This window comes from Schistocerca serialis, chromosome 8 (assembly GCF_023864345.2).
Source record: "Schistocerca serialis cubense isolate TAMUIC-IGC-003099 chromosome 8, iqSchSeri2.2, whole genome shotgun sequence".
NCBI lineage: Eukaryota > Metazoa > Arthropoda > Insecta > Orthoptera > Acrididae > Schistocerca > Schistocerca serialis.
In genome coordinates, this window is record NC_064645.1 from 307828656 (window position 1) to 307855103 (window position 26448).

The 26448-nt window shown below is 38.1% G+C and overlaps 1 protein-coding gene across 1 annotated transcript in view; it reads right to left on the reverse strand.

Moving 5' to 3' along the window:
- LOC126416990 (uncharacterized) overlaps positions 1-26448 on the reverse strand; it is a 335028-nt gene that overhangs the window by 276315 nt on the left and 32265 nt on the right. The window contains exons 4-6 of the mRNA XM_050084875.1: positions 21544-21611; positions 18811-19024; positions 4306-4530 (exon numbers count right to left, since the gene is read on the reverse strand). Of these exons, the coding sequence (XP_049940832.1) occupies positions 4306-4530; positions 18811-19024; positions 21544-21611 (507 nt within the window). The remainder of the gene's footprint in view (positions 1-4305; positions 4531-18810; positions 19025-21543; positions 21612-26448) is intronic.

A 26448-nucleotide genomic window follows, 5' to 3' on the forward strand; every position in this document is an offset into this window, starting at 1 on the left:
TTATGTAAATTAATTAATTCAAAACACAGACAAGAACCACTATGGTCTATTATTTGTTTTTAATAAAAGTGTCAATTGAAATATTATTGTTAGGTACATGTTTCTCATACAACAAAAAAACTTGTGCATTCTTTGTAAACAGCACATTATTACTGTAGTTTTAAAGAAGCACTATCCAGCAGACATTACAGCTTTTATATGAGACAGCATTTGGACACATCATGATCTGTTTAGCTGCTTCATTTAATGTGAATACTACAATATTGTTTTGATTGATCACATGAAGTTGTTATACATTTTGGTATGTAGATACTAAATAAATGGGAATATGCTTATCTTTTTCTATGCTCTCACTGAGAACTCACTTTTGAGCAATGGTTCTTTGAAGGTATATTTTGTTTCATCCTTAAATACTGGAAGCCAAAGGACACTTGTCATGGTGACATATTTGTAACAGACATTTGTAGTCATGATGTTCATTCTGTCTCTTGACTCTTAAACTGCTGGCAGTATATCAGGTGTTTTTCTTACTGTGAGACACCATTATAATCACAGATGTAAACAAGACATCTCACTGAATTTGGTTTGTTGAGAGAAAGCTAGGGGCCACACTGTGGGAAGTCATGTCTTAGGCATTCCCCCTCACTTGCTATCTATAACTCTCAAGAAAACACATATGTTTATTTAACCACTGAATGCATAATGTGCTCCCTGTTGAACTTATGATCATTAGATAATTAATTGACTAATAAGCCCTAGTCAAGCTGCAGTGTCAGCATAGTGTAGTCAGCCAGAACAAAATTGTCCAAAGCTAGCAAAGTGCTCATTCTTGCTTATGTGTCATTTAGTAAGTTATTACCTTTATTCCTCAAATTATTTACTTTCCTTTGGGGCTTTCCATTACCATAACTGTCTAACAATATGCACTTCCCCACCCTGGTGGGTGCAAATACTTTGCATGATATTATATATCCTACAGTAATTTAGCATAAGTCACTAGCTGACAAATTTTCTTTGAATAAAAATGTCCTCAGTGCACTGTAATGAGAACTGTGACAGAACAATAGATCTTCATGCCTGTGAAACTTCTGGTTGTTGTATGTGTTGACATTTCTCAGCTGTATAACACAAGATCAAGTATTTACAAATCCTATCTGTATTAGTGAATAGCTTACTGAGGATCCAAGGTCTCCTCTCTAAGGGTCTACAGAAGAAACACCGAACCTAATCTAATCTACAGCTTGTACAATCTTTCAGATATGGGCCATCTCCCATACCTCTTCTTCTCCTGTACCACACCCTCCTATGCTGTTAGCATTCATGACATACTCATTAATTGACTACAAAGGTGCATCCTTATCACTATACCATTCCATCCAGGACTGGAACATTTGGACTCTATTCTTCCCTAAGGCTTCAACTATTTTCATCTTGCACTGAAATGAGGAATAATCTCTACAAAATTCCTTCTCACCTTCTTCTAAGCAATAATCAGCCATCCCCCAAACACATGAAATATTCTGATCATTCCTTGTGCCACTCCTGCTCCCAAGCACTTGTAACATGGACCGTATCTATGCAAAACATGCAGGTGCAAGACCTACCCCTATGCAGCCATCCAACACATACTATTCCAGTACTACAATATATCTCTTCAAAAGCACACCCATCTGTGAAAGCAGTCACACAGCATTTCATCTCCACTGAAACTAAAATATGACTTTTTATAGCACCATATCAATAATCAGATATCTGCCCTTTACAATGACCACTGCTAAGTGCCTAATGTGGTGAGGTCTACTTCAGTGATACTTTGTAGCTCATGCCGCTTAGATTATATTTGTCTTGCTGCAACTCCTGTAACATCAGCTTCACTGAATGGAGGGGGATCTATTTTTTCAAAACTCACTTATATCATCCTGTCCTTTCCGACAGTCCTTGTCCTGTTTTGGCCTCAGCACCTGTATTCAATCATTTTCCTGCTCCTTTCACCCCATTACATTCTCATCTTCTCAGTGGTCTCATTTATCCACTTTATTCTACCCTCTACTCCATGCAGCTACTCCTGTCAGTATCTGGACGAACTTCCTCTGGTGCTGCAGACCTATCTTCTCCCCGCCGGCCGGAGTGGCCATGCGGTTCTAGGCGCTACAGTCTGGAACCGAGCGACCGCTACGGTCGCGGGTTCAAATCCTGCCTCAGGCATGGATGTGTGTGATGTCCGTAGGTTAGTTAGGTTTAATTAGTTCTAAGTTCTAGGCGACTGATGACCTCAGAAGTTAACTCACACAGTGCTCAGAGCCATTTATCTTCTCCCCTTGTTTTCCCTTCCCCTCCCCTAGCCTTTGCCCTCCCTTTACACAGCTCATAGATCCATTGCGCATGTAAAACATTAGCTCCTCTTGCACCATTCAAGTCAATCACAACCCAATTCTGGCCCCAACATTGACAATGTAGCCCTGTTAAAGTATGTGCATGCACACACTTGTTTATGTGCCTATTGACTTAACAAAGCCCACTGTTGTGTCAATGTAATTCTAGAACTCAACATTATGTACCAAATGTGCTTAATATAATGGGCTCATGCCACTTAGAAATGAAAATGGAACACCCACCACAACGGAACCATGGAATGGTTCCATCCAATAGCAATCATCACATGCATTAAGGCATTTATCCCACAGGAAGACATCATGATCAGTTCATGTTTCATAGAATGCGGTCAGCTGCGGACGGATCCACAACTAAACCTACTCTTGCACTTCCTTGTATGATGGAAATCAATGACTATGAATGTCTTTCTTCAGGTTGCCAGTGATCTGAGAATCACAGGGTGAAAGATCAGGCTGTTTGGAGGGTACTGCAGTGTTTCCCAACCAGATCGCTGAAGCGCCGTGTTCATTCAATTGGCAATTTGGCAGTGAATGTTATCATTTAACCTTTCTACAGCATTCCTGAGTGTTTTGATATTATGGAAAGTCACAGTTTCTGGTTTCTGCAAAGTGTTTTCATAGCACTGCGTATTTATTGTGGATCCGCACTCAAAAAACATGACAAACAGAGGGTCCCTGCACTTGTAGAAGGTCATGATGACCTTACCAGAACTTGTGTTAACAGCTTTGGATTTCATTTTGTGGGAGATGTGAGATGTTGGGTCTGCCATTTGCCCTTGGGATGTCAGAATGCGGTCGGACAGAATCATCATGTTGCACAATAATGCCTGCTCTCATGCTGCCCATTGGATGAAAGCTACGCTTCAGCAATTTGGTTGGGAAACAATGCAACATCCTCTATACAGCTCAGATCTTTCACCACATAATTGTCACATCCTTAGCAGCCCCAAGAATCTCATGTGGATGTCAGTTTCAGTAAGGTGACGAAATGTAGGAGTGGGTGAGATTGTAGATCCATTAGCCACTGACCAAGTTCTAGGAAACAGGAACAGATCATCTCATCTCCCAGTGGGGTAAATGTCTTAACATGTGTGGTGATTACTTTTGAATGGAACAATTCCATGGCCTCACTGTAGCAGGTGTTCAGTTTTCATTTGACTGCCTATCATAATAAGTAACACTGTAGAATTGGGTGGCAACAATATTGCCTGCCAGAACTGTAAATTATCATAACCTATAATTATTTTATGCAAAAGAACATCTTATAATGAGTAAAATAACTGATACAAAGGTATGTGATATAAACATGTCAGGAAAAAAAGCCTGTAACTGATGGGGCCAATGACAAAGGTATCCAAATGTCATACATACAACACGTGTGTCAAGGGAGCCCTTATGAAAGTCTATAGGGAAAGCCAAAACCTGAGAGTTTGGAGAATTTTTAATATTTTGGAAGACAAATGGTGACTTGTAAATAGCCATAATAAAGTTCCAGTACTGACACTGTTAAAATCCTATGTAATACTGACTTTTAAATCATTTTTTTGAAAGAAAAACCTGCCTCACTTATTTTTACCTCTTTTCCCAAAGAGCAGAGGTGAGGTATGGAAGGGAGTCTTTGCCCCCCACTCCAGTCCCCCCCCCCCCCCCCCCCCCCCCCCCCCCCGCCCCAAATCGCCTCCGCCCCATTGCTGTCTGCATATGGGAGCTCTTGATAAAAGTATCTTCTTAATTGACATGAATAAATCTGATGATGGTGATTTAAACCTCCAAAACACATAGTGGAAATAAAATAAATTGTGACAAGTTACAATAATTTGTAATTTCAATAGATACATAAAATCACTTATCACTTCTTTGTGACCATTTATGAATAAACATTCAGCAAATAGCGATGAGTGTTTTATATTACCTGTGGAACAGATTCAGCATCTGGAGCCACTTCAGCTTCAACTAGAAGTTCTGTATCAGCATAAGACATCAAAGGTGCTGAGAGATACAGTGATGATGTAACTTCTTGGCTCAACTTACTTCCAGAGCCACTGGTCATTCGTAATGTGTGAGTTATTTCAGGACCCTTCACACCAGCTGCATTTTTCCCAGTTACTTTCACAATATAGTCCACATCCTGGACCATCTAGAGAGAATTAAAGAAGATTACACATAGGAAGTAGTAGCAACATATGGACACTCCATCTCCCAACACACACACACACACACACACACACACACACACACACACACACGAACACACGAACACACACACACACACACACACACACACACACACACACACACACACACTTTGTATTTTCCATGTCTACATCTACATGATTACTCTGCTATTCACAACAAAGTGCCTAGCAGAGTGTTCAATGAACGACTTTCAAGCTGTCTCTCTACCTTTCCACTCTCGAACGGTGCACGGGAAAAACAAGCACTTAAATTTTTCTTCGTGAGCACTGATTTTATTTTATTTTAGCATGATGATCATTTCTTCCTATGTATATGGGTGCCAACAGAATATTTTTGCAGTTGAAGGAGAAAACTGGTGATTGAAATTTCATGAGAAGATCCCGTTGCAGTGAAAAACGCCTTTGTTTTAATGATTGCCCCTCCAATTCTCATATCATGTCTGTGGCACTATCTCCCCTATTTTGTGATAATACAAAATAAGCTGCCCTTCTTTGTACTTTTTCGATGTCATCTGTCAGTCCCACCTGATGCGGATCCCACACCACACAGCAATACTCCAGAATAGGGTGGACAATTGTGATGTAAGCAGTCTCTTTAGTAGACCTGTTGCACCTTCTTAGAAAGATATAACGGCATCACCTTGGCCCTTCACAATACTATAATTCTTCTGCAACAAAATCATGTACCAGGAAGTATAATACATTGTCATACTTCTGAGTTCAACATCTGGCTCATCAGGGTGGATGCTGACAGAGGAAAGAACATAAAGAGTCAGTTTCCTGAGTAGATGGGGTCAGTTTTCTGAACAGATTGGAGTCAGTGACATGGGTATATCAGCAAGTTCATGGTTCTGAAGTCACCAGAGGGCCCTTGATGTGATCATCGATTAAGAGTCAAATATGTTCATATGAATATTAGGAAAAGGATAGATTGCTACTCACTATAAAGATGAACTGTTAAGTTGCAGTTCTGCACAACGAAAAGATTTCTACACATTATACAAGTATCTTTCAGCCAAAGCCATCATCAGCAAAGAAAAGACACACACGTGTTCCCACAAGCAAGCACACCTCATGCACAAATGTTCACAACCACCAGCAGCTCTGACCTGGGGTTTCCATGTTTGATATCTTTATTTCAAAGAACATTGGATAAAACAGACCAACAAAACAAGGTACTGTAGTCGTTAAGTTGCTGATCACACATTCAAGAGGATGGAATTTGCTCTGTCCAGCCATTCTGATTTAGGTTTCCCATGGTTTTCCTAAGTCACTTCAGACAAATGCCAGGCTGGTTCCTTTATCATCAAGGCCATGACCAGCCATCTGTCTATCTTCTAAAAGTTCATTTATATAATTTGCATACATGTATACGATCTGTTATTTTCGTTGTATTGTGATGACAAATCCTATATCATTGTGGTCTGAATAATGCACCCCCAGTATTCGGCCAACAAGTGGAAGAGATGTGTGAGTATAAAGATGCTGATCAGCAGATTTTGTGCCATTATCCTCGATTAAATTCCTAAAAATTCTGCAGCACAGCACAGTGTGAAGACGTTTGATACTACTAATGGCTCCCTTATTTCTATTTTATAAGAGTAAGCTATGTGTTAATGAGTTTCACACTCATCTTCCTCATTCATCACCATCAACAATGCAAACAAAAATGAGGAATTTGATACTGTTGATGGTGATCTATCCACTGGATAGAGATGTTGGCTCTTAGCACTAATCAAGAGGAGTAGGCTATTTGTCAGTGTGTGGTTCCATCCTATCTCTTCTCTTTCATCATCATAAAACAACACAAACATGACACTCCACTCCACTCAGTAATCTACATTAAATCATCAGTGTTACATATCACAAAGGAAAGATTTACAGTTACTGTAAATTAAGAAGTTCTTTTTGACCTAGGTGTTGAACACATTTCTTATTTATTAGTCTAGATGAGTACCAAACCAGTATGATTATTCAGAGATGTGTCACATTAGATGAATACTTTAACCCACTCACATAAAAACTGTGCCTTCATGTGAGATTGATGTAATGGTTTACTGGGTGTAGAAAGTGAAACATGGCTCTCAGTAAGGGCACAATTAACAACAATGTTTCATGATTAAGACTCCAGAAAGTGAGTACATAAAACACCCCTGTTCAGATACCTGACAAATGCTACTAGATCAGACAGTGAAATACTGTGCACAGAATAGAATTGTTAACTTAGCTAGAATCCTGAAAACACATCATGAATCAGTCATGCTATGAGAACATTATACTTCATGTTTTCAATGTGGTAAGATTCTTGCAAGTGATATATGCTCTATAAAATTCAGTTTGAGTATAGAGGAAAATATGTAGGAAATTCTACTTAAAAATTTTCTGGCAAATATCTCACACCAGTTTTCAAATGACACATTAGCACAGAGCTTTCACATACCTGAATTTGTGAATATCTTCATATATACTCTAAATAATGGAAAAATTTTATTTAGTGCATTTAGTATTATATTTTCACATTCTTTTTGCTACTATAAATGTGTTGGTTAACAGTCTTTGGAATATTGCCTCCTAAAGATAAGTACTGACAGAACTGTCTCTTCCATGTGATTTTATAGCTCTATACCTTGGCTGTGGTGATGTAAACTCATCACAAATTAACAAATACAGTATGCTGACAAATACAAAGTTGATCTACAGCTTTCTACAGCTGAGGTAGAACTAACATGGTGGACACAGCTACTGTCATTTAAGTACAGACATAACAATGCAGTTTTACACTTCCATTATTTAAATATTAACAGTAATTAACTGATAATGGAACATTACAAGTTCCCAAATGTTTAGCTACAACATTATGTTTTACAAAATACACAAATATGTCTCACTGAAACACAATTTCATAAAAATGAGTTTTCTACCCAAAGATTAACATAATATGTTCCGCAAACAGTTAATTCTGAATGAATTTGAATTAAATTTTAATTACATAATCATTTTAATTAGTTCTAACATTTTTATATTAAGGTGTACAAAGGCTAAACAAAGTACTATAGCTAGTTTTTGCATCATTTTATTGTGTATACTTCTAAGCTAATTTAAAGATATCCTGTTGTCTTTCTGAAACTTTGAAAACAGCTATTTTACATAAAATAATTGTAGCTATTTTACATAAAATAATTATACTGGAAAATTCAAATAATGTACTTTCAACTTTTTACAACATTTTTAAGCTCAAATAAAATTTCATGATGAATGACAAAATATGAACCATTGTTAGACACTGTAATACTCATGACTTTGTATTGTATACTACATAAACTTATGGATCGTGTACTACATTAGTCTGTTGCATTACAATGTGTAAACAGGCACACTCACTGTAGAAGCAGGAAGTTCAGTTTCATGTGTGCTAAATAAATATTCTTTCAATGTGAAGTGCTAATTCTTGTAGTTCGACCCTACTCACATCACTGGTATACTGAACTATCTGCTTCTATGCACAGATGCTACTGCAGACTCTTCGACTTTAAATGTTTATTGAGTGTGGACATACATAAATCTTGGTCTATATATTATAAAAAACTTCACATACATAGGGAAGTTCAGTTAAGCTGTTCATCTAAAATGTTTCCAGAACCATTTAAGACACTGTAATACTATTCCAGAATGAGATTTTCACCCTGCAGCGGAGTGTGCGCTGATATGAAACTTCCTGGCAGGTTAAAACTGTGTGCCCGACCGAGACTCGAACTCGGGACCTTTGCCTATCGCGGGCAAGTGCTCTACCAACTGAGCTACCGAAGCACGACTCACGCCCGGTACTCACAGCTTTACTTCTACCAGTACCTCGTCTCCTACCTTCCAAACTTTACAGAAGCTCTCCTGCAAACCAGGAGAGCTTCTGTAAAGTTTGGAAGGTAGGAGACGAGGTACTGGTAGAAGTAAAGCTGTGAGTACCGGGCGTGAGTCGTGCTTCGGTAGCTCAGTTGGTAGAGCACTTGCCCGCGAAAGGCAAAGGTCCCGAGTTCGAGTCTCGGTCGGGCACACAGTTTTAACCTGCCAGGAAGTTTCATGTAATACTATTACCTAGATGAACTGCAAGGAAGTCCTCACTAAGTGACTTTGGTCTTTTTTAATAGCTATATTGATTAATGAGCTATTGATATCACCCACATTTTTTCAAATAGAACTGTAATTATTTCTGTTGCTGGTGTTATAGTAGAAGATACAAAGACAATGGTGTTTCACTCTGCAAAATCCCATTACCAGTTCTAAGGTAATTACAATGACTATAATTTAGGGTTCATCTGATTTCAACATGAAACCAATTGGTGTCTTGCACAGAAGTGTATCATTTTGTACCAACATACGAAAAATTCTGTCTGTGTAATTCACATTTGTTGAGCGATGTTCAGTTTGAAAACATAAAAGTAGTTCACAAACCAAGGGAACTATATATGCTACTTCTTTATGAAGAACACAGAAGGAAGACAAAGAGACAGTTGAGTTGTACACTCAAAGGTATCCCAACAGAGAGTGTCCAACGAGAATGACAATTCAGTAAATGTGCAAAAAATTGTTATTTGAAAGGCACGAAAATCCTACATGGTTTGTAAGGCTTCAATAAGGGAAGGAGCCAAATAAATGTTCTGGCAGGCATTGTTCATAATCCACATGTTATGTTCCAGAGAAATTGTGGGTGGCTCTGGTATCAGTCAGCCAAATGTTGTTCAGTTCTGTGCAAAACAGTTTATACTCTTATCATGTTCCACTTTGCTAACAGATTACCAAAGGGACTGCAGAAGACCATGGGGACTCTGTCACTCAGTTGGGGTGTAGCATCAGGACAACAGTTTCTTTCATCAAAGACTTCTCTTTGCTAATGATGCTACCTTTACAAATCACAAAAAGCTGAATGTAAGAAATAAGCATTAGCGGGATGCTGAGAATTCACACTGGCTGAGGAAAGTTGAATACCAGAGACAATGGTGAGTGAATGTTTGGTGCCAGATTACTCAGGACTATGTGATTGATCCTTACTTCACTGACAGAACTGTAACGGGTAAGAGTTACACACAATATCTTACCAAAGTCTTGTTGCCTCATCAAGGGGATGTGTAGCTTGAAATATGTTGATGTATGTACCAGTGCAATGAGTATCAGACTTATTAGTCAATTGTGGCTAGGAAAGCACTTACTCAGATCCTTGCTTGTCATTGGATAGTGGGTGAAGCATTCTCTGTGGCCTGCATGTTCGCCTGATGTGACACCAATGTATTTTTTTTTCCTCAGATGGAGTCTGTTTATAAGTTAGGACTGCCCAAGAGGATCTAAGACCGCCCACTGTTGCAGCATTGAAGGGACCTCTTCAATCTCTGCAGGATCCTTCCACCAACAACTGCATGAGTGAATGAATGAATGAAAAAAGGTATACATTGGACATTTCAAGTACTTGATGGCACAAATGGACTTTTAAGGAAGTGTTTATGACCACAATATTTAGTGATTCCATTTTTGTTGCCATTACTGATGTAATTTTACAATCTAAGTATGCACCTTGACATTAAACTAATGACATAAAGTTACTATTTAACAGATGTGATTTTTCCGGCTTTCCTGAATGATCTGTTTCGAATACACTTCTCAGATTTGTCACAGAATCATACTGTGTAAATCACACAATATTTCATTGATACAACTGTTCTACATACTCAGGTGGAGGTAGATGCTGTTGTCACTGCTACAAGGTGTGGCTGATGATAATTTTATGGGGTGTTGAAATTTATCAGGTCAGCAGCAGGCAGTGAGTTGCAATTGGAGGAAAACTATGCTCATAGTGCCTCCTGCACATGTGTTGTGGGAAAAGACTGTGCTGCCAGATGTTCCTGTGATTAAAAGCTGAATTAAATCTCAGCACTACACTGCTTTGAGTCATGACTCAGAAGTTTTTGTTTCTTCTGTTTGCATTTAATAGCAGCCAGTGCTGGATTCCAGGATACACTTAGTTGCAAACCTGAATCAATATTGATAAGACTGTCTGCTGTATGTATATGTATGGCCTCCTTAAAACTCATTTGCAGAGAGCTGCTGCTGAGGATAAAATTTCAGTAGCCCCATAAAACATGCAGTGTCCTATGTCAAGGCAATGCTTCGCTACCGCTGATTTATCATGTTTCCCCAAGCATGTATGACAGTGGTGTTCACCACAACTTTCTTGCACATTTTAGCATGTCGCCCCAATATAAGATTTCCCACTGTGGCTTGGACCTTATATATGCCACATTCATAAGGTCAGGATCGTCTTTGATCAAACATAACAAATTCTTCAGTTTTGCTGGTGGCCAAAAAACATACTTGTTGTCTTGTCTTTTGAGGATTCTTGCTATTATTGAACACATGACACTAAAACACAGCATGAATGCCACTGCAATGTGTTCCTCTGCTTCTCATTTTACATCCCTCCTATGAACTTGTCTAGAATGGAATAGCATATCTGTCTATCAGAATAGCTATTCTGCTGGAGCACTGTTCTTAGGTGTTGTAGTTCACCAGGCCAACTGTTGGTGTCTAAAACTGCCTATGCTCTATGCACTAAAGAGCATTATACACTACCACATTATGCAGGATGATGACAGCTTGTGGCCTGCAAATATAACTTGGTGATTTGATTTGCGGTAGATACTATGACCCAGTGTACTGTCAGCTTTTCTTCTAACCATGAGACCTAGGAATGGTAAGATATTCTGTATGGGGAGATATTCTGTATATTCAGACAAAGCAAGTTTAGATTCTGGAGAAACATTGGTAATGCTTCCATTCCATGGGGCCATACGACAAATATATTGTTTACACACCACCAGAAGCAAGAAGGTTGGAGATGTACTGACTGCAGTGCTTTTCTCTCAGAATCTTCCACAAAATAGTGAGCCACCATGGGAGACAGAGTACTTCCATGGAAATACTGTCCACTTGTTCAAAATATTGGTTATTGAATGAGAAATAAGTTGATGTAAGGACATGTTTAAAAAATGCTACAATGTCTTTCTAGAACTTGCTCCTGATTACCTATAATGAGTCATCCAGAGATACTTTCATAAATAAAGATACAATGTCAAAGCTAACCAAAATATCTGATGATTGTAGCTTAAGTGTCTTCAGGTGTCCTATGAAGTTTTCTAATTCTGGACGTGATGGTCACTTCTGCCTAAGAGGGGTACCAACAGTGAAGTAAGATATTTAGCAAAGAAATAAGTAGGAGCTCCAATGTTGTTCACTATTGGGCAGAGAGGAGACCCATAACTGCATATCTCTGGTAGGTCTTACAATCTTGGGGCAACTACAGCCTGTTGGTGCAGATGTTAGTGAGTTTAGTAAGTATAAAACTTTTCTTGAGAAAGACTTCTACAAGACTTTTTAGAGCTTATCAGCAGCAAGTTTGAGAAAGACATTGTGGTATTGTTTAAAAATGTACTTACCTCAATTAATTTCTTATTTATTAACCAACATTTTGAACAAGTGGATGGTGTCATCATGGGAAGTACACTGTCTCCCATGGTGACCAACTATTCATGGAAGACTGAGAGAAAATAACTACAGTTGGCAAGTCTCCAACCTTCCTGCTTCTGGTGATATGTAGATGATACATTTGTGGTATGGCCTCATGGAATAGAGACATTACTGACAATTCTCCAGCATCTGAACTTGGTTCATCTGAAAATACAGTGAAGAAAGATGGAATCTTATTATTTCTGGATGTTATGTTTAGAAGAAAAGCTGTTTCTACACTGCGACATAGTGTATACTGCAAACCAACTCAGTTACACATTGTTATATTTGCAGCCCATCAGCTGTCATCATCCTCCACAATGCAGTAGTGTCTTATGCTCTTTGGCATATAGAGCATATGTGATTGCAGATACTGACAGTCTACCTGGTGAGCTACAACACCTAATAATGGTGTTCCAACAGAACAATTCTGATAGAAAGATCCACCATGCATTCTATTCTAAGCAAATCCACAAGCTCAACAACTCTGCATGCCCCATTGGGGCTGGTTATTGTGCCTCCACTGCAAGAATTTCAGCCCTCATTAACCAACACCTTCAACCAATTGCCTGTGATCTAGCCTCCCATGTCAAAGACACCAACCACTTCCTTCACTGACTCTCCACTATCCCCACCCCTTTACCTCCTGGGGCCATACTCATCGCTGTTGATGCCACCTGCCTATACACCAACATCCTTCATGCCCAGGGTCTTACCACTATTGAACACTACCGTTCCCAATGTCCTTCAAATTCCAAACCCACTATTTAATTCCTTATACACCTTACTAACGTTGTCCTAACCCACAACTACTTCTCCTTTGAAGGGAAGGTTTATTAACAAATCTGCAGCAAAGCCATGGTCAACCACATGGTACCACACAGCCAGCCTTTTTATGGGCCATCTAGAAGAGACCTTCCTAGCCTCCCGAAACACCAAACTCCTAGTCTGGTTCAGGTTCATTGATGATATCTTCATGGTCAAGACTCAGGGTCAAGATAACCTTCCTTCAAACCCCAACACCTCTCCCATCCACTTCACGTGGTCGTCTTCAACCTAACATGCCCCCTTCCTAGATGTTGACCTCATCATCACTTATGGCTCCATCTGCACCTACATCTACATCTGTATCTTCATCTACATCTATACTCTGCAAATCACTGTGAAGTGCATGGTAGAGGGTAGGTCCCATTGTACCAGTTATTTGGGTTTCTCCTTGTTCCATTCACATATGGAGTGCAAGAAGAATGATTGTTTGAATGCCTCTATGCATGCAGTAATTATTCTAATATTATCTTCATGATCCCTATGCGAACAATATGTAGGGTGTTGCAGAGTATTCCTAGAGACATAATTTAAAGCTGGTTCTTGAAACTTTGTTAACGCACTTTTTCAGGATAGTTTACATCTGTCTTCAAGAGTCTTCCAGTTCAGTTCCATCAGTATCTCTGTGACACTCTCCCATGGATTAATCAAACCTCTTCTCTGTATATGTTCAATATCCTATCTGGTATGGGTTCCATACGCTTGAGCACTATTCTCGAACCAGGCGCATGAGTGATTTGCAAACAATCTCCTTTGTAGATTGATTGCACTTCTCCATTGTTCTACCATAAAACCAAAGTCTACCACCTGCTTTACCCATGACTGAACCTATGTGATCATTCCATTTCTATCCCTACAAATTATTACACCCAAGTATTTGTATGAGTTAGCTGACTCCAACAGTGACTCATTGATATTATAGTCATAGGATTCTACATGTTTTCGTTTTGTGAAGTACAAAATTTTACATTTCTGAATGTTGTTGTTGTTGTGGTCTTCAGTCCTGAGACTGGTTTGATGCAGCTCTCCGTGCTACTCTATCCTGTGCAAGCTTCTTCATCTCCCAGTACCTACTGCAGCCTACATCCTTCTGAATCTGCTTAGTGTATTCATCTCTTGGTCTCCCTCTACAATTTTTACCCTCCATGCTGCCCTCCAGTATCAAATTGGTGATCTCTTGATGCCTCAGAACATGTCCTACCAAACGGTCCCTTCTTCTAGTCAAGTTGTGCCACAAACTTCTCTTCTCCCCAATTCTCATTAGTTATGTGATCTATCCATCTAATCTTTAGCATTGTTCTGTAGCACCACATTTTGAAATCTTCTATTCTCTTCTTGTCTAAACTATTTATCGTCCATGTTTCACTTCCATACATGGCTACACTCCATACAAATATTTCCTGACACTTAAATCAATACTCGATGTTAACAAATTTCTCTTCTTCAGAAACACTTTCCTTGCATTGCCAGTCTACATTTTATATCCTCTCTACTTCGACCATCATCAGTTATTCTGCTCCCCAAATAGCAAAACTCCTTTACTACTTTAAGTGTCTCATTTCCTAATCTAATTCCCTCAGCATCACCTGACTTAATTTGACTACATTCCATTATCCTCGTTTTGCTTTTGTTGATGTTCATCTTATACCCTTCTTTCAAGACACTGTCCATTCCGTTCAACTGCTCTTTCAAGTCCTTTGCTGTCTCTGACAGAATTACAATGTCATCGACGAACCTGTGATGCCCAATATTTCTGAATATTTAGAGCAAACTGCCAATCTCTGCAACATGTTAAAATCTTATCAAGATCTGACTGAATATTTATGTAGCTTCTTTCAGGTATTAATTCATTACACATAACTGCATCATCTGCAAAATGGCTGATTTTACTATTAATATTGTCAGCAAGGTCATTAATATACAATATGAACAGCAAAGGTCCCAACACACTTCCCTGGGGCTCAACTGGAGTTACTTCTACATCTGATGACAACTTTCCATCCCAGATTACATGCTGTGTCCTCCCTACCAAAAAGTCCTTAGTCCAGTCACAAATTTCACTTGATGTGCCAGCAAGTGTGGCCGAGCGGTTCTAGGTGCTACAGTCTGGAACCGCGTGACTGCTATGGTCGCAGGTTTGATCCTGCCTAGGGCATGGATGTGTGTGATGTCCTTAGGTTAGTTAGGTTTAAGTAGTTCTAAGTTCTAGGTGACTGATGACCTCAGAAGTTAAGTCCCATAGTGCTTGGAGCCATTTCACTTTATGTTCAATATGATCATACTTTTAACAGTGAGCATATGTGCTACTGAGTGAAATGCTCTTTGGAAGTCAAGAAGTACTGCATTTACCTGGTTACCTTGATACAAAGCTTTCATTTGCCATGTGAGAAAAGTGCGAGTTGGGTTTCACATGATCGATGTTTTTGAAATCCATGCTGGTTGGCACTAATTGATATCATTCTGTTCAAGATACTTCATTACATTTGAGTTCAGAATATGTTCTAAGATTTTACAAGAAGTTTTCAAAGTTATTGGGCAGCAGATTTATGGATCACTTCTACTACCCTTCTTGTAGACAGGTATGACTAGTACCTTTTTCCAAGAACTGGGTATGGTTTATTATTTGGGGGATCTATGACAGATTATAGTAAGAAGAGGCACTAACTCAACTGCAAATTCAGTATAGAATTTGACAGGGAGTCCCTGGAGCTTTGTTCAATTTATGATTTCAGCTGTTTCTCAACACCACTGACGCTAATAATTATTTGATTCATCTTTTCAGTCATATGAGAATTAAATTGGGGCAATTCTCCTGAGTTTTCCTTTGTGAAGGAACCTCTGTCCACGTTAAACCCACCAACCACCAACAGTACCTGCATTTTGACATCTGTCATCCACACCACACCAAAAAATTCCTCCCATACAGACTAGCCATCCAGGGATGGTGTATCCGCAGTGACAAAAATTCCCTCTCTCAGTATGTTGAGGGTCTCATCAAGGCCTCGATTACCTACCATCATGCCCTGACATGAAGGACATCCTACCTAAGATACTTGCCACCCCTCCTAAAGTGGTGTTTCATCAGCCACCCAATCTCCACAACATCCTAGTCCATCCCTATGCCACTCCCAATCCCAAACTCTTGGCACAAGGGTCATATCCCTGTGGAAGACCCAGGTGCAAAATCTGCCTAATCCACCCACCTAGCTCTTCCTTTTCCAGTCCTGTCAGAGGTTCAACATGCCCCATCAGAGACCAGGCAAACTTTTAAAGCAGCCATGTCATTTACCAGCTCTGGCGCAATCAATGTCATTTACCAGCTCTGATGCAGATGGTAAGTCTCCCCTGACCTGTGGTTCTGGGTGACTTTCCGAAAATCTATCCCTTTTCCTAGACCTGTCCAGTCTTTTTCCTTCACCCTTCTTCCTTCCTCTTTTAACTCTTCTGGCTGAAGAAGGAGCCGCTGGCTCCGAAAGCTTGCCAATCACAACAATCTTTTATGTGTGTGTTCTGCCACCACTTGGTGAGTAGATTTTTTATCTGTCCAATTAAATATTTATATCTAAAAACAAAGATGATGTGACTTACTAAATGAAAGTGCTGGCAGGTTGACAGACACACAAACGAACACAAACATACACACAAAATTCAAGCTTTCGCAACAAACTGTTGCCTCATCAGGAAAGAGGGAAGGAGAGGGAAAGACAAAAGGATGTGGGTTTTAAGGGAGAGGGTAAGGAGTCATTCCAATCCCGGGAGCAGAAAGACTTACCTTAGGGGGAAAAAAGGACGGGTATACACTCGCACACACACACATATCCATGTGTGGATGGATATGTGTGTGTGTGCGAGTGTATACCCGTCCTTTTTTCCCCCTAAGGTAAGTCTTTCCACTCCTGGGACTGGAATGACTCCTTACCCTCTCCCTTAAAACCCACATCCTTTCATCTTTCCCTCTCCTTCCCTCTTTCCTGATGAGGCAACAGTTTGTTGCGAAAGCTTGAATTTTGTGTGTATGTTTGTGTGTTTGTGTTCGTTTGTGTGTCTGTCGACCTGCCAGCACTTTCATTTGGTAAGTCACATCATCTTTGTTTTTAGATATATTTTTCCTACGTGGAATGTTTCCCTCTATTATAACCAATTAAATAATTATATTTTTGTTTGTAACATAAAGTAGCACAGAAGGTGTGCAAACATTATATTAATAGAAAGCACATCTATATTATCACTTTTTTACTCTTGCTATTACTGGCCAAAAATAAGTGATAGGAATATGCCCAATGTTTCTTGTTCATACAAAGAACAGGAGAGGCTGTTGCACTCTTCCCTTACATTTGGATGGCTTTTCTGATGATGCATCTTCCTTTATCACTATGCACTGATTTTCACCTAACAGGTTCTTGATCTGGTCTGTTAAATGAGTAAATATTCCATTAAGTGTATCACCTAATTAATTAATAAATATTTCATATCTGCAGCAATATCTTTCTGAATCTTTTGAATAAAGTGGGTGCTATTGATTTCCTATTTTTTTTCTAATGTGTATGTTGAATTCAACTAATGAAATGATTGCAATTAAAGGAAGTCATCACATTTAATCATCAGATTATAACAATACAGCCTTCCCATATGTATATATATATTTTCATCATGATAGTTACCCGACAATTCAGTGCTTCCTAAGGCCTTGTAAGTGTGTCTTTATATATATCATGCTGTCCTATTCGATAAAAAAACTTCATATTCATTGCGAAGGCATATGGAATGTTCTAGAGGAAAGTATATTGTCATCATTATCAAGAGGTTGTTGTCATTAACAAAATTACGTACAAATGCTAGATTGAATGTATGATAAAGAAATTGAAGGGATAAATATTTGGCAGAAAATATTAAAATGTTGTGGAAGTGTTGGCATAGGTGGCCAGCGCCCCTAATTACCATAATTCCAATCAAATAATGAGTTAACACAAAAAACCTCATTATCTTGAGAAACGGCTTGAAAGTTATTAGCAAGCGATGTATTTTCATTTGTTATCAATTCTTATGTCCTGTTCTGTAATTGATATTCTTTGTAATTACATTTCTAATTAACTCTCCAATTATCTACCTCTCACAGTTTTCCATTTGCAGAAATTGAGGCCTTATTTTTATGTTCTATGCATTTAACTGGATAAAGCACAAGCTCTGTGTTACCATTACATGTTAGGAACCAAATCCAAACTGTAATTAATTACGTAACTAAAATAATATGAGAGACATTATTGTAATTAAAGTTCAAAATGATTTTCTTATGGAAAACTAAAGATATTACTAGAAAATATTGTTATTCAAATACTGTATTTTATACCTTATTTGGTTGTAACATCAATTGCTTTACGTTTTGTAAATTTTAATTGTAACATTGAAATTATACAAAATTAATAATGGAATAATTTGTGAGCAATTGTTAAAATACTATATAAGGGAAAGCAGCAAGACTGCTAGAGAGTCTGTTTGAAAGTAAACCTGAGAGGTCAGTTTTGAAGTTACTTTTGGTAGCCAAAGAGATCAGTCTGACCGTGTTTTGTTTACATGACGAGTATGCAATTCGGATGTCAATTAATGTGAATAAATCTTGTTAAACATGAAAATTTCACATTCATTCATCAATGGACCAGGCAGAAGAAACTGAAGTATCATTCGACATGAATCATTACAAGATCCATACTCTTAAAGCAAAGTTATATTGGCTGCATAAGCTTGAAGTTCTGCAGGATCAATCTTACCCTCATTCGTACAATATGCATACATACGAAAATAATGATTTTTCAGTACACGAGTATTATTACTGCATCAAAAAATATACTTGCAGCTGAAACATTTAAGGGGACTGATAAACTTGCACTACTAGCACTCCTGCTCGTTCTTCTACGGGACGCCTTGTTTAATGTGCGTTGAACAGCACGTACACTCTCCCAAAGCTGTAGCCTCTGACTCTGAGTTTTAAACCTTCTGCTTGCAGCTTCCTTGTCAAAGTCAACTGACCATTGATAAGAAAGCCTCTGACCAGCTGCTGATGACAGCCTATAAAAAGAAAACAATAAAAGAAATAAAGGCTACAAATAAACTATCTTCATCAAAAGAAAATGAAAGAGAAAACTAATAGGCAAATATATGCACATGGAATGTGAAATAGCTAGATAGCTTTTAAACACATGTAAAGGTTTAACAGAAGCTGCCTAATATAATCAAGGCAGCATCAGCTGTTTTAAAAGTAGTGACTTCCTGGTTAATTTTCTATTTTACATTAACAAAATTAGTTTCATATTTATACCTCCACTTCATCCACATTCATGAAAGTTATCCTTCATTAGAAGATCTTTGGAGCAAGTTACGCTGAAAAGACATCTAACAAATCTGCAGAAAAGGACAGTTATTGGACAGTGTGATAATGTTTTTGAAACAGATTTATTTCTGAGCATTTATGTGCCCCTGTGATGAAATCATTCAAGAGAGATGATCAACAGGTCACAATGGAGCAGGCACTTCTGGTTCCACTATCTATACCCCCATTCTTGTTCCATTCATGAATGGCACATGTGAAAAATGATTATTGGTAAACTGCAGTATTAGCTCTAATTTCTCTGATTTTCTCATTTTGCGATATATAAGACTTGTGATCAAAAGTAATGGGAATTTTTTAATTTTGCTTACTTTATACATCTGATTTGGATTTTTTTTTATCTTGTTGGTACACATGCTTCTGTTACATGTTTGCATTTTCAGCTCTTTCAGATATTTAGTTTATTGTTGACAGTCAAAAAGGCTATACATGTTTTTGAGGGCCACATGAATTTTTACTTTAGAAAAAGATGGATCAAAGAATCTGCATTAAAATGGAATAAAATGAAACACCACATTTGAAATGGTGACTGTGGCTTTTAGTGAGTCTACTACAACAAGACAAGGGTTTGTGAGTGGCACAAACATTTCAAAGATGGTCAAGAAGAAGATGTTGAAGATGCCCTGGCACATCAGTTACTGATAACAATGTAGGACTATTAAATAAAATGGTTCCGTAAAATCACTGAATCACCATCAGACAGGTTGCTGTTGATCTCAGCATATCTTTTGACCCAGGTCAAGCAAATTTTTTTGGATGGTTTGTGAATGAAACATGTAGCAGCAAAATTTGTTCCAAAATTGTTGAATTTCAACAAAAACAACATCATACAGACATTGCTCAGGAATTGCTGAATAGCTCTACAATAATCCACAACTTCTAAAGAAGGTTATAACAGGTGACTAAACATGGGTGTACAGGTATGACATCGAAACCAATGCCCAATCGTCCCAATGGGAAATGCCTGAAGAACCAAGACCGAAAAAAATTTGACAAGTTTGATCAAATGCGAAGGTTCTTCTCTCTGTTTTCTTCAATTAAAATGGGACAGTGCACCATGAATTCCTGACTTATGATCATATGGTCAATAAAGAATACTACCTGGCAGTTAGACACCATCTGCTTGAAGCAATCTGAAGAAAACGACCAGAATTGTGGTAAAATCTCTCGTGGACATTACATCATGATAATGCCCCTGCTCACACCTCAATGGTTGTTTGTGACTTGAATGCCCCTTTCATGTACATATTTTGGCTCCTGATTCTTTCAAAAGAAGCTCTGGTAAGCATTGTGGGGCCACTTGAATCATCACATTAAACACCTTGATCCTCTGTCTCAGAGTAGTTTTTGGATACAATGAAGCTAACATAGGCCTAAGTAAAACCAATAAGCACTTTATATAGGAAGTCTCATACCATTTGATTAGAAGACATGATATTTTTCAATAGATTTCGTTACCAGCCAGGGATCTGACCTTTGAACATCGAGAGAGCGCTCAAATCTGCAATTGTTATGTAATATACAGCTGCAACAGCATATGCAGGTAATTTTATTCATGCTGACTTTATAGTAACTATATTCAACAGCCCATCAGCTTTAGTACAGGTTGCTATGGTGCCATATAAGGCAGTCACAGGTCGACGCAACTGCCGAAGTGTTGAATTCAGTGATGAACCTCACTTCTGTCTACATGAAAATGACTAGGAAACTCAGAAAGAACCTTCAACAAGAAGCAGTTTGTTGTCAAGATGTATGAAATTGATAGTACAGACTACTTGGCATTGCAGAAAAAGACAACCACACTATGGCACCACAACCTTTGAGTACACCTAAATATTGTGTGGCAGTGATGTGTTCAGTAGGTATGCCCAATTTCATTCCAAGTATGCTTTATACAGATGAAATACAGACTTTGATATGATGTCTGTGGTTTGCAGGGATTGTCTAACTGAAACATTACTCCAGGCATCAATGTTGCATAACCATCCTACAGTTCATCTAATGTGCACTTTGGAAACAACAAAAATCACTGTGACACACCACTCACTGCTTCCACATACACCTTGCACTAGCACTGTGTGAACAAAATAAGAATATGAGATGAAAATAACTATTTTGAATCAATACCTGCTGGGCTTCAAAATAAATATTTTTATTTAAAAGAAAGAGATATTAAAGCCCACGCTAGTGGAACAGTTACCGTATCTCAGCTGATGAGTTTGCATGGACCACTGGTGGGGCAGACATCCTGTATTTTGGGACCAGTGCCTGAAATAACAAAGAAATGAATATTGTAAGATATATATAAGGAAAACAGCTTTTTAGAGTTAATCCAGGGTATGGTGTGATGGATGCTGTGGGTTTTTTCCTTTTTTTCTCATCTGTTGGGGCGACTGTAGTGAAATGGGAATTGGGAAAATAGATGAGAATTGTTGGTAATTTTGCAGGATATAGTAAAACAAGAGGGGAAAAATGCTGCTCTACAGACTGAATGGAGTAAAACTTAGTGCCTCACTTCTTTAGAGCAGGAACTAAGAAAAGGGACTTGCCACATGCGTCAGGAATTATCACATCTTTGACAACACAGATAATAAATTCTGCTTGGAACAGCATATCGAGGCATACACAACAGAAGTAGAATCTCATTACACATCCTTCATCATAGTAACTTTATGGGTAATGTCCAGCACCTGTAGCGAATTTTAATCTGTCCATAAAGCACACTGAAACTCTATTGGCATATTCAATATCCTACAAGGGAAAAATATTCAACAATGGAAATAGGGTTCTGGTGATTTTAATAAAGATTTTATTAAAAATTCTTCCAGTAAGAATTTATTGAAACTGGTAATATTAGCATTCAACATAATCATGACTGTAAATTTCCCAACTAAGACAGCTAATTTCCCAAAAAGCGCCACTGATAATATCTTTATAGAAAGGTCAATGAAAAAGTTGTATTAAAAAAAAAAGGTCAATGACCTCTCAGACCATGAAACGCAGTTTTTATTATGTCAAATGCTGTTCGGGAGGGAAGTCAGTGTGTAAAAAATTGATTATTTTAGGAAACTCCTACAAGACATGAAGTGAAGTGATTTATACAGAGTCCATAACATGAATTAAAAATACAAAACATTTATTAAATTGCTTTATCTGAAAACTATTTTCCCCCTATAGTATCAGACTCTGCCAAAAAGCTATGGATATCTTGTAAGACAAAAGGAAACTTTACCTGTCAGTGAGAAACTTAACTGACAGTGCTATAGCATGGGGCATAATTCAAAATATGAAGGCAGTAATACAAACATCAAAGCAAATGCATTATGAGACAAAGATCAAGTAACAAAATAAAGACAGTATGGGACATAGTGAAGGAGGAGACTGGTCCAACCACAGATAAGGGGGAGCAGATTGCTTTAACAGTAAATGGAAATGCCATGTGGCTAGGGCCTCTTGTCGGGTAGATCGTTCACCTGGTGCAAGTCTTTCAAGTTGATGCCACTTCGGCGACTTGCATGTCAATGGGGATGAAATGATGATGATAAGGACAACACAACACCCAGTCCCTGAGCAGAGAAAACCTCTGACCCAGCCAGGAATCAAACCCGGGCCGTTAGGCATGACATTTCGTTGCGCTGAGCACACAGCTACCTGGGGTGGTCAACAGTAAATGGTATGAACAGATGGAGCAGTGTTGCAAAATTTTTAACAGATGTTTCACAACTGCAAAGATGGGGTTGTCAGTTTTTATAGCTGCTGCTGTAGAACATCTCAGACCAGCCATTACAAATAATTTTAACTTCAGCAATATGAAAATAACCCTCACAACACTCCAAGTGATGTTCACTACAAAATATTTAAAATCAAAAAATTCTACTGGTTATGATAAAATATCAACAATGTTAACTGAAGAATATTCTTCTGAATCAAGTAGCATACTAAGTTATTTAGGGTCGTAGGGGAAGGAAGATAAAGGAAAGAAAAAGACTGGCAAGGCTTAGGGAATGGGGAGAATTATGGAAAAGTTGCCCAGAACTCCATGTCAGGGGACACTTAATGGATGGGGTGGGAAGGAAAGACTGATCTTTCCTTCTCATCCCATCTTGTAAGTATCACCTGATCCCGGGTTCTGGTTGACTTTTCCATTCCTCCTTTCCCTTAAACCATTCTGTCAAAAGAAGGAATCATTCACTCTGAAAGCTTCCACATTTACTTGACTTTTATGTGTTTTCTTCTGCCACCAATTGGTGAGTATACTTTTTTTATTTATCTATTATTTTTGTTGGTATATCAAGTTATTTGTGTAAACAGTTAGTTATCACTGGAACAACTCCCATTACAAACAAGAGTTTCTACCTGTGATATGTGACTTGTGACTTACTGTGTTAAAACTTTTAACGTATGAGTGGATTATGACAACATCTAAAATTTTTAAATTCGCCCAATAAGTAAGCCAAACATTTATTTATCTATTGCTTATTTAGACTGATCAGATTAAGACACGCTCTTATGTCTGACCAGGATCAACATGCCAAAGATATTACAAAAACATTTACAATAATAATAAGTGAAATTAATATTACTCAACTAGAAAATTATTGAATCAGGGAGTGAGGGTGCTTCAGTCAGCTCACTGTGAGTCAGCACGTAATTGCGTTTGATAGCACATGCACACCTGACCTGAAAGCACTGGTGGTACAATGTGTTTTCCTTATCACCATTGTATTTGTTTACCGTGACATCAGCACATGTTTCTGATACCAGCAAAGTGCAATAGTATTGTGGATGAGTAATAATAATAATTATTATTATAATTATAATAATAATAATGGTAAAGAGCATTAGGTTAGTTTAGTACATTTGTTCATTGCACAAAAGTGTGTAATCAGAATAATTGCTGGAGCTCAGCCAAGATCATCCTGCAGACACTTATTTAAAAAGCTAGAGATCTTCACTGTAGCCTCACAATATATATATTCACTTATGAAATTTGTTATTAAGAATTCGAAAGAATTCAGAAGTAATAGCAGTGTACATGGCTACAACACTAGGAAAAAAGATGATCTTCCCTACTCAAGGTTAAATCTAGCTTTGGCTCAGAAGAGATTAAATTATGCTGCCACAAAAGGCTTTGGTCACTTACCTAATAGCATCAAAAGTCTGACAGATAGCCATATAGCATTTAAAAGGAAACTAAAAGAATTTCTTAATGGCAACTCCTTTTACTCATTAGATGAATTTTTTGATATAGTAAGTGGGTAAGTTCCCCAACCCTGACAAAAAAGTGTCATTTAATATGTTGTGTAATGTAATATCTTGTATAGACACCTTTTTTAACCTGACACATTCCACATCATTACAAAGTGTCATATTGATGATCTATGGAACAAGTACTAATCTAATCCAATCTAATCTGAACCTATTTTAATATTATCTGAATAAAAAAGGGATAGAGAAAGAGAAGATTGAAATGACAGTGGCAGTGGCTGTCATGAAAGAACTTCACCAGCATGGGGGAGGGAAAAGTTATGAGGGAGGAAGGATTGATGAAAGTAAAATGCAGGCTAGCATATAGGAGAGATGGCTATGGTGAAAGAAGGGGGTCATTACCTGTATTTTGAAGTTTGGAAGGAATTTAATTTCTTTGATAACTTGAGGAAGATTGTTACAAAGTCAGGTTTCTTATGCATAAAATGATTTAGAGAGCATTGCAGTGTTATGTGGTGTTACAGAGAGGATCCTAGTTTGTTGAGAACGAATTTTTCTGCTGTGCTGTTCAGATAGTAGTGCAAGAGTTGAAGATAAATAAGAAGGAGTGCAAGGATTGAGAAGAAGATAGGGCAAACATAGAGCATATAGTCTCTGTACTTATCTGCACATAGCCATGAGATAATTTTTTTTGGCAGACTTGATGTAATTGAAATAGTGTACATTACAAATGTATTGTACACAAGAATTCACCGACAGTCTAGCCTGCATGTCAGTCTTTGGAAAATAGCATCACCAAATTCAAGTGTGAGGAGTGTTAGTGACTCTATGAGCTTCTTTCTATGCTCAAACGGAAATACATTTTTTTATATATCAGTACTGAATGAAGTGACACTGAGACATTCTTACAGACAACAGTTGTTTGTTCAGTCAAGTCTAAGTGATGGCCCAGATTCATCCCCAAGTTTTATGCAGAAGAAGAAAATGTTATTTCTGTCCTCTTTAGGATTAAGAGTGAAAGACAGTCTCTGAACTGCATGATAATAAGTCTTTTGTGAGTGACTAAGGCTGTTTGTGTTTCAGATGGGTAAAGTTACAAACCTAAGTTCTTCTGATAAGGCAAGTGAATCAGTATTTACATGCTGGATGCCCCTTTGCACAGGTGTGTGGGACTTGTAATTACATGTAACTGAAGGTCATTAGCATATAGGTGATATTTTCAGTGGAAGAGAATAGTTGACACATCATTAACAAATAATGAAAAAGTACTGGGCCCAATACTGATCCTTGTGGAACCCCTGATACTACATCCCTCCACTGTAACCTTTTAGTTCCAATCGTTATACACTGTTGGCAGGATGTGGAACCATTGTACAGCACATGAATTTTCCCTTGTGGCTTTAGCAAGCAGAATGTCGAAGTCGACAGTGTCGAAAGCTTTTCTGAAATCCAAAAAGCACAAAATAGTCACCTGTTGTTTGTTGATAGCTTGTTTCGGTTCATCAGCTTCTTATAAGAGCAGTCACCATGCTGCAACTTTGCCAGAAACCAGTTGGATATTCAAGTAAAAGCTTATTTGATGTTAAATAATTAGTAAGCTGTTCGTGTCCTATGTATTCTAAGGCTGGTACAATGCAAAGAGACCTGTAGATGGAGTGTTGTTTGGCAGAGTCCTACTTTTGTAAGGGTCTTATAACTTCCTGTTTCCAGACTGTAGGGAAGATGCTAGAGGTCAGAGAATGGTTTAAAATATCTGTTATTTTGTGTGGTAGTGGACTGATGAGAAAAATGATCATTTCCACAGTTATATTATAACTTTGGAGAGAAGAGAACCACTTGTATGAATGTCAAGAGCTCAGATGGCAACCCTGTTCTAAGCAAAGAAGGGAAGGCAGAA